Source organism: Fukomys damarensis, unplaced genomic scaffold, assembly GCF_012274545.1.
Source record: "Fukomys damarensis isolate Sample0158 unplaced genomic scaffold, DMR_v1.0_HiC HiC_scaffold_27, whole genome shotgun sequence".
Classification (NCBI taxonomy): domain Eukaryota; kingdom Metazoa; phylum Chordata; class Mammalia; order Rodentia; family Bathyergidae; genus Fukomys; species Fukomys damarensis.
In genome coordinates, this window is record NW_022900939.1 from 38,767,372 (window position 1) to 38,777,679 (window position 10,308).

The 10,308-nt window shown below is 35.6% G+C and overlaps 1 protein-coding gene across 1 annotated transcript in view; it reads left to right on the top strand.

Annotated features, from left to right (window-relative positions):
• Tmem30a (transmembrane protein 30A) overlaps positions 1-9,456 on the top strand; it is a 30,287-nt gene extending 20,831 nt beyond the window's left edge. The window contains 6 exon segments of the mRNA XM_033756611.1: positions 88-195; positions 2,859-2,966; positions 5,248-5,335; positions 6,445-6,594; positions 7,332-7,538; positions 8,255-9,456. Coding sequence (XP_033612502.1) covers positions 88-195; positions 2,859-2,966; positions 5,248-5,335; positions 6,445-6,594; positions 7,332-7,538; positions 8,255-8,451 — 858 coding nt within the window. The 3' untranslated portion in view covers positions 8,452-9,456.
• The last annotated feature ends 852 nt before the right edge of the window (positions 9,457-10,308 follow it).

The window sequence follows — 10,308 nt, forward strand, 5'->3', positions numbered from 1 at the left end:
CTGTTTTTCCTTTTAATAAGTTATTTCAGACTGTCTTTGGTAACCACTTTCTCAGAGGAAGTACTTAGTTATATTTTTCTCTTACAGATTGATTATACCGGAACAGAGCCTTCCAGTCCCTGCAATAAGTGCTTGTCCCCAGATGTGACACCTTGTGTTTGCACCATTAACTTCACACTGGAAAAGGCATTTGAGGTCTGTGTTTCCAAGTAAGGTGTTAGAAGTGCTGTGCTTTACAAAAAAGTACTAATGTTCTGTTTTTTTTACTAGATACTTTTTTGGGGGTAGAAAAGACAATTTAATTTATTGGAATCTATACCTTTTTGAAAAAGATTGTTTTATATGCTTGTCTGTTGCATTTTCTGTCCGTTAATTAAACATTTATTTAAATGGTTTACTTAATACTTTGTAGACAATATTTCTTAGTGAAGTTTTATCCTTTCACTGGAAAATTTTATAACTGTACAAATCAATTTTGTGTCATTTATGGGTCCATGTATTTGTATTTCATTTATTTATTTATTTTCATGTATTTGTATTTTTAAATTATTGCTCAAATTATTTTGCATACTTTCAATTGTAAAACATTCTACTTCAGACAGAAAAGTACTAATTCTTCCATTATTTAAATTATTTTTGTGAGATATGAAGTGTTAAAAAAAGCAAACACAAAACTTTTTGATAAGTAGTGAGATCTCCCACTCTCTCCCTGCCTCTCTCTGTGTCTCTGTGTCTCTGTGTCTCTGTGTCTGTCTTTTTCATTCAGTGATCTGCCATTCTTAGTAACTGAGCAGATGCTGAAGGATTATAAAGATTCAGAATAGGTGTAGTAAGATCAGTATGTACAGTCCTCGATCCTTCACTTGCGCTCAAAATTTATTCTTCAGGAAACAAGACTTCTTTAATACCTGCTAACCTTGTAGATTTCTGTATGTCAGGTATTTTAAAGGTAGTGATAATTTGACAGCCGCTGAGAGGTGGTTGCCATCTAGTGGTTGTACTTGCTCTTTTATCAAGATAGAGGACAGGGTAATGCTGCCTTTGGAAAAAGCATGTCAACTAATATGGGGAAAAACAGTTTTGCTTTTGAAGAAATGAGGCTTGATTTTGAAGATCCGACCATCAGTCTCCTCTCCCATTCAAAAACACTTTATTTTAGAACTTTTCTCTGCAAATGTGATCAACATCAGATTCACTCTTTTGTAGGTTGTTTTTTCACAAATTTTGAATTACATTAAAACCTTTCAGTGACTTCAGTGATCCTAAAGTATGTTATTTTATCTCAGTATTCACTGAAACAATCTCCTTTTTAAAATTCTTTTCAGTTTACAAAGTACTTTTACTGTACTCATTTTAGTGGGGGTGATATACTAGAGATCCAGGGCCCCATATGTGCTAGGCAAGCACTCTGGAACTGAGCCTTTTTAATTTTTCACTTTTTAATTTTGTTTTGTTGAGATTTCTCACTGTGTAGTTCATGTTGGTGTTGAATTCACTGTGTAGCACCAGGCTGGCCTCAAACTCTCACCCATACTCTGGCTTCACCTTCTGAATGCTGGGATTACAGATGTGTACCATTATGTCCATCTTTGTCCTGATCCTTAATTGAAATACTTTTTTTTTTTTTTTTAGAAAAAAGCATACTTACCCTCTATTTCTGTGATATAATTTTGATATGATGTCTATAAAAAGACACTTCCATGTAAACAGTTCCTTTATATACAATGAGAAGGTTTACATGGTTTGACATTTGAAAACCAAGTATGTGCCCCAAAGGGGAGATTGAACCCAGGGCCTTTTCACTAAGCCATGGATAGATAGATAGATAGATAGATAGATAGATAGACAGACAGACAGACAGACAGACAGACATATCTATCTATCTATCTATCCCTAGTGCATTTTTAAAATTTTGACACAAGATTTCATTAAGTTGCTTAGGGTGGGCTCCAACTTGAGATCATCCTGCTTCAGCATCCCAGAGTGCTGGGGTTACAGGTATGTGCCACCACACCTCGCTGAAAATTAAGTTTTAATGATAGTATATGTGAAAGTAAGAAATCAAATAAAGCATTTATAATGTAACCGAATTCCTTTTTAATTGAGGTGAAAATATTAAGAGTAGAGGTAGCAACGAAAAAGGAGAAAATAGTTTATACAGTAGACCTTTGATTTAGAAACTCAGTGGGTTCTGAGGGCTCCGGTTGTGTCAGTACAGCTGAGATCTGGATGTTTACTTGGGTGCACTCTATAAATAAGAGGCAGATGAATCTTCCATTAACCTAATTAATCCAAGTCGCTCATATATCAAGCTGGTCATAACTTGAGGGTCATTGAGTGTTTTGCTTCTAGTCATTCAAGGTTGCATCTTAACATTTGAATAACCATATGTAAGTTACCCTTCTTCCCAAGTTTTTTTGAAGTTGGCTTCTCTACATAAAATGATTGATTATTAAGATACTTATTACCAGCTTATTAATAGTTAATAGTTTATCATATCCCGTTGACATATTTTATATCCTTAGTATTTACTTGGACAATAAATGACAGTGTGGCCATTATCTGTCTAAAAAGTCGGTGCTAATTGGGTAAACACCAATCTGCATCTGAGAAAATTTTAGATGGAAAGCAGCTCTGAGTAGGCTAATAAGTTTATTTTTAATGTAAATAGTACTCACCTTGTTTAATCTTATATGTAATTGTACTGTTATGTTACATTAAGTACTTGTAGAGTTCACTTATCTGTTATCACCTCTCATAATAATAAAGCCCACATTACTCAGCTTTTGTATACATGTGAGATGAGGTAATATATAATGTTTTTACATGAAAATATTTTCTCTTTCTTCTTTTTCTAGGGCAATGTGTTTATGTATTATGGCCTATCTAATTTCTATCAAAATCATCGTCGTTATGTGAAGTCACGAGATGATAGTCAGCTAAATGGAGATTCCAGTGCTTTACTTGTAAGTAAAATGATGAAACGATGAAAATGTGACTTCTGTGAAATAAGAACATGTGGTAGCCATTCATTTAGAAAAGTATTTAATAATGTCTAGGAATAACTTGTTATTTCTACTTTGCATAGTGCAGGTTTTTAGTTAAAGTTTGTATAGGTTAACTGCTTCTTAAGCCGAGAACACCTTAGCAACTATCTGCGTCCAATCAACCTTGGGATTTGGGCTTTACTATCCTGCTTGTAGTGGTATTTTGGTGAGTCTGGCATTCTGGATGTGTAAATATGTTGTTTGGCTTTGTTCATGATTACCACGCTACGTAGAAATACACAAACTGCTTTTAATTTCTGAGGTTGTATTTTAAAATTGAATGGGATACTCTTCATTTCTTTTTTTTCTTCACTTAATGGGAAGCCTGAGTAGTAAAATTCAAAAGGTGGGTTACTGACAGACTCTGTACAGCTGTTTGAAAACACAAATTCCAGAACTCCCCAAAGTCTAATATGTCAGTGTCTGCCGGGTGGAGTTTAGAATGTCTGCTTTTAGTAAGCTCCCCTTCGGATGCCTGGCCTTATGGGGTGTGCAGACTAGGAACTCTTCGTTTCTTGGTGATCGCGGGGTGATCTGAGTGGGCATGATCGATCCTTCAGTTTCATCACACATCATTTTCCCTCTGGGCAAACTCCAGCTAAAATTCACCTTTAACAAGTTCTTTTTAAAGGGCATTTGTGGTTCTCTGTGTTTAAAACTCTCTTTTGCCTATTTCTATGGATACTATTATTTTAGGTGTTAATTTTTATATTTCTTCCAGAGATTGAGTTTTCAGTCCAGAGTAGCTCTCCTAACCTTTTCTGTTCATCTCTCACATAGCATCTGTAAAATACTTACTGCAGTTTCCAGTTATTTATGTTGATTTATGTATTACCTGTTTTTGCACTATACTGTAAGCTCATTAGAGCAGGGAGCATAGCTAGGGCTTCGCATATGGAAAGCATTTAATAAACATTTGTTGAAAGACTGTAGGCATCTTTATTATGGCTCTTATTTTGTGTTACAGTTGTTGTATGAATCTGTTTCCTCTGCTGTATTCAGAGTTGGATAAAAGCAGAGATTGTATTTTCTCATTTTTTTATTCAGAGGTATCGAACATACTATCTGGTACATATTGGGTACTCATTATATGTAACTTTCCTAAGCCAGTTAATGCAGAATTGCTTACTTAGTACCTGAAACATAGGTAGTAAATAGTATTTTCCTTTCTTTTAAAACTTGCCCAAGAATTTAGTGGCTAGAGTAAAATTGCCCTACTGTGAGTTTATTTATATTTAATAGCCTTTTTAAAAAAATTATAGTTTTCATCAAAAAATCTTGAAGAACTAACTTTATCAATATAAATGGTTTAGGGACCAAAAAACAGAAGTCAGATAACAAAGATGATATTTCTTTTGCTTGTTTCCTTCTCTTTCTCTTGTCCTTTCCACTCATATAGTGCTTTTTGCAATTTAGGCACAGAGAATATAGATAAAAGTCAAGTTTGCTTGGTACTAGGAGCTAGTTAGTTTCCAGCTAGGATTATCTCGGTCTGTTACGTGTTTTGAGATGTGGAACTGCTCAAGTATACACAAAGCTCAGACTGGGCACCAAGATCCCGAGTTTCACCCTGTAGCTGAGGCCCATCTTTGAGGTCTTCAGTAGACACTAAGTCCAGACCAAAGCTGGAGGTGCCACCGGACAATCTGCTGGGCCAGCGTTTTTGCATGCACAAGTTAGAGACTGCTGTAGTCTAGGAGTCTAATCGTTCCTTCTTTCCTTTATTAGACATAGGATTTAACCCAAAATTTAAAAATTTGAAATTATTCATTTGAACATGTCCATTTTATATGTGAGGCTCAGGTTAATCAAGGAATCTGTCCGAGAAATGAGAACTCTCATCTTTTTACTTCCAGTTTGATTTGCCTTTATTATGTCACATTTGGATCAACAAAAGACCATTTCTTAATTTTTCTCAGGCAGAAAACTTTTTGTGGTTTTTATGTTGATTTCAACATCCAAATGATATTAATTAATTTGATATATGCATATATAGCAATATATGCATGTAGAAGTTGTATTAAAAAGGAATATATTTTGAGTATTCCAGTGTAATGTTATTTATAGCCTACTTTCTTTACAGACTGATTTTGCATTTATTACAAGTGAAAAAAGGCAGGGGTTGAACTTTAAATCAAGGGGTGACTCAGTTCTCCAGAGGCTTAGGTAATATCTCTCTGCTTTTCCTCCTGAAAACCAGAATCCCAGTAAGGAATGTGAGCCTTATCGAAGAAATGAAGACCTACCAGTTGCTCCTTGTGGAGCTATCGCCAACAGCATGTTTAATGGTACGGTATAGATACAAACTTAGATACAGATACAGATACAGACGTACATAGGTAGGACACTTTGTACAATCTCCCTACAGATTTGTTTTTTTAATTTTTTTTTTTTTTTTTTTTTTTTTTTTTTTTGGTACTGGGGATGGAACTCAGGTCCTTGCGACTGTGAGGCAGACGGAGAAACTACTGAGCTAAATCCCTGGCCCTCCCTACTGATTCGACATTCTAGTAATTAGGAAGGAAACTAAGAAATTCAACTTTACGATAAATAATTAAGTATCAAGTGGGGTTTATAATGCTTTGTGACTGACTTCCTTTTGAGCATCTTTATATTTAAGAATAGTTTTCTATCTGAGAAGAAAGAAGGGAAGATATTTTGCTAATCTTGTAATCCATATATAATAAAAGCTAGCTGCTATTCCCATTCACTGTGATTGCTAATACTGATACCATTTGAAAGGGGCCATCATTGATCATTTGGAGTTTGATGGGAATATTTGGATCATAAATCTGAGCCAAGTAATTTTAATTTTCTACTAGTCACATTAAAAACTCTCAAAAGAAACAAATGAAACTGATGTAGTAATATTTTTATTTAACCCAAGATGTCAAAAATATAACCATTTAGGTATATAATAGTACATAAAAGTTACTGCGATTAGTATGTATTTTATACTGAGTTCTTGATGTGTGTTACACACTTACAGAGCAGATTTATTTGTACTAAACACATTTCAAGAGCTCACTAGCCATGTGGGCCTGGTGTGCAGACAGAAATTAATATGCTAGAAGGTAATAGGAATGTGTTATTGAAAAGGGAAGAAAGGCAGATTTACCTTTTAATTTTATTTGGGTAAATATTAAGACACTTGCCCATATCACATATTAGCTAGCTAGCCCTAGCGGAAAGTGACTTAGATCTGTACTGAGGGAATTATAGAATTATAAAGTTAACATGGCCGATTCACATCTGAATAAAGAGCAGACGTAAATCTTGTGCCTTCTTTGTCACAACCACTTTGGGGAGCAAACACCCCATCTTCACTTTTTCGTAGAATAAAGCAGCTGCTGTGGATTTTTGCAGATGTTAACTAATACTTTCCTTTTCTTGTTAGATACATTAGAATTGTTTCTGATCGCCAATGAATCTGATCCTACGCCTACACCTATTCGTTTGATCAAGAAAGGTATTGCTTGGTGGACAGACAAACATGTGAAGTTCAGAAATCCTCCTGGAGAAGGAACCCTGGAAGAACGATTTAAAGGTGAAAATTACTTGTATACATTACAAAAAGATAAATCAGATATTTTAATGAACTACCTTGATTTTTCTATCTGTAGAATCTTGAAAAGGCTTGCTTTAAAAATTTTCTTTCCTCAGCTTCATACCAATTTAGGTAAAAGTTCTGATGTATTAAAATACTAAAGGAAACACATTTTTTTAATTGTAAATTCAGTTCCTTTGGGGTTTTCTTACAATCATTTCAGCTATAGTCCTTATACCTACAGCAAGATTTGTTTTAAACAAGACTTATTTATAATACAATTTTATTTTTGTTTCGTTGTTGCCTTAATTTAACAGTGTAATTTTTTTGTGTGTGTAATACTGAGGATTGAGCCCACTACATCCCACTTTTTAAAAGTAATTTTTTTGCCATCCTCCTGCCTTAGCCTTCCAGAGTGCTTGGATAACTGACTTGTAAAGGTTTCTTAACATTATATTTTTGCATTAAATAATCTTCCTTTTCGTATATTCTGAATATTCTTGTTTTTGTAGTCTCTCAATTGATATACAACCAAGTCTTTGTAAATTTTTTTGTTACAGAAGGAATTGGTTTCTTAGATTTTAAGACTTCCTTAGAACATGAATATGTATATACCTTTGAAATTAGTTTCAGATTCTGTTTTGCACATCTTTGTATTAGTAGAGTGTGACTTTTCATTGAAATTCAGTAGAATTGAATATTTTGTTTCCTTGCCCCTCCCTCCACTCTTCTTTAAGGAACAACAAAGCCAATAAACTGGCTCAAACCAGTGTACATGCTGGATTCTGAAGAGGATAATAATGGCTTCATAAATGAGGATTTTATTGTTTGGATGCGCACGGCAGCACTGCCTACTTTTCGAAAGTTGTATCGTCTTATTGAACGGAAAAATGATTTACATCCAACATTACCAGCTGGACAGTACTATTTGAATATCACATACAGTATCCTTTTCTGGTTGTGTTTGTGGAGTCATCGAACTTGAAAGGGATCTGCTGCAATTGTCTCAGTGCAGTGGTGTGTTACACTGTGCTTTAGTTTCGATCCTTGCATTTTTATGATTATTTGTGCATGTAAGAAATGCGTCTTCTAGAAAGGTCTCAAATTTCTATATACTTTGTGCTAAGGTTTCAAGCATATCACTTAGTAAAATTACTTAAAATATAGGTGGCTTTGTTGATTTTTAATTTTTTAATCAATTTTATTGATACATTTTAGGTAAACATATAATGATAGCTACACACTTGTTACACGTGCTCTTTGAGCTTACTCATTCTTCCACTTCCTTACCTCTTCCACTTGCTCCTGCTCTGTCAGTCTTCCTGCTTGGGCTTCATTGCTGTTCATCTGAAGTATTTTTTCACACTACATTACTCTTGGAGGTTTTTGTTCTTATAAGTTGACGGGAAAACCACCTGAGAAACTAACCCTTAAATTTTATTGTTTTGGTAGAATACTTTGGTTTTACTACTGACATTTAATTTGCTAAATCACCCTTCAAAATAATGTATTTTTTTGTGTGTGTGCTTCAGAACATATGAGTTAGGTTGTATCATAGAATTATACAAGTGAATTATAAGCAATCAAATAGCAGTATTAAAATTTGTATTTTAAACATCAAGTAACTGGAAATGGAAAAGTCTTCCTATACCCTCCTCAGATTACCCTGTACATTCTTTTGATGGGCGAAAACGGATGATCTTGACCACTGTTTCATGGATGGGAGGAAAAAATCCATTTTTGGGAATTGCTTACATCACCGTTGGATCAATCGCTTTCCTTGTGGGAGTTGTTCTGCTAGTAATTAATCATAAATATAGAAGCACTAGTAACACTGCTGACACCGTGGCATTTTGAGGTTGGCTCGTACAACTTTTTCAAGAACTCTTTGTCCTTTGCTTCTTTGCTATGGATGACTTATAATATATATGATGGGTATAAAATTTAGCTATATTGATCGATACCAATACTGAAACCACTAAACTTGCATTTTAATGTTTGCTTCTTATGGGGACAGACCACATGATGCTTAGAGCTTCTTTCATGTGAAATGCATCTACTGCTTAAATATCACTGCTGTGTTGCTAATATATGGACATATGATGCTATACATGTGTGCCCCTTGTGTGACGAAAGGGGTTGTAAGATGTATGAGTGTAATCACTTGCTAACCTTTCAGCATTCAGAGTTATCAAAAGACGAAGAAAGACCAAATCTAAAAATAAAACTCTTCATTTTCAGGTGTCATGTATAAAGGCTTAAAGTACCGTCTTTGCTTAGGTGGTTCATGTATTCAGTTTGTCCTGGTGTTTGGTCAGGCTCAGCTTTGAGGCATGGAAAGCCAAGGCATGTCCTGGAAAGGAGAATTTAAAGTGTTTTCAACAAGTTTCTGGAAGACAAAAAGCAGATGTGATGAGTGCACTGGACAAGAAGCTGCTGCAATCTAAAGAACTGAAGGGGTATCAATGAGAAGTACGGTATCCTGACTGGTCCAAACCACCAAGAGGCTCAGGTTTGGGAGTGAAGGTCACAGCTCAGTGCAGTCAGGAGGCCTGAAAAGAACAGCTAGAAACTGTGCACAACAGGAAGGCCAAATCTCTATGCCTCTGCCTTACCTCGCAGCCACACACAGATGACCTCCCACATTCAATCTTGCTTCCCACAGGTAGAAGAAAAAAGGTCTTGATATCCAGAGGAATTAATGGGAGACAACCAGAAGGATGTGACACAGAGAGGGACAAGTAAAATACTTGTCAAATACAAATCAGGAGGTGGGGTAGACAAGAAAGCAGGGTTGAAAGCAATAAGAAAACACCGTTTCTCAACCAACTTCCTTCTGCAGATGACTCTTCCCTAGACAAACTGAAAACTCCCACTACCCAAAGGCTGGGGTTCCTGCACCCATTCCCTGTGCAGTGCCTCACACAGTGTGCTTCACGTATGAATGCTGACCTGCCAGTTACTCATCGCTTATCTACGCTTTGTATCACCGTCCGCCCCATTGGTTTTTGGAGACGGGGGTTTCCTGTGTAGTTCAGGCTGGGCTTGAACTCAAGGTGATCCTCCTGTCTCAACCTTTCTGCCATCACATCTGACTTTTATTACTACAGTCTTCTTTTTCCCCCTCTGTTCATATCGACGCCTTTCCTTGTATTTCTGGCAAGTCTCGATAATCTGATAGACCTCAAAAGAGTATTTGAAAGTTCTGTGTTTGTGGGCAGTGCTGCACAAGTGAGATTTCCCTAGCACAGTATGTGAGATATGTAGAAATTATGTTCTGTGTTCTCATTTTACACATATTTGCTGAGAAATCTTAAATTTCTTATTTGTACTACCGTTGCTATGTTGTCTCATTTTTTTGTTTATTTTTTCATTAAGTTTATTGGTGCTTTTTAGGTACAGTGCAGTTAACATTCATCTTTGGGACCTTGTACCTTTACATGACTTATCTTGGTTCTTATATTTTTGCTCCATACCCCTGCCTTCACTTCACCCCCTCCACCCTTCCCTATTTAGAAAGACTTTATTTCCGTTATTTTCCTTTTCTTATATTTTTTCTTTTCCCTTCTTTCCTTTCCCCCTTTCCCTACTTTGTAGCACTTTTCTTCCTATTTCACATTATCATTTATACAGTTTGGACATTATCTACACTTTCAGTTTTTCACACGAGAGAAACTTCAGTATTTACACACGTCTTTTTTTTTTTTTTTTGGT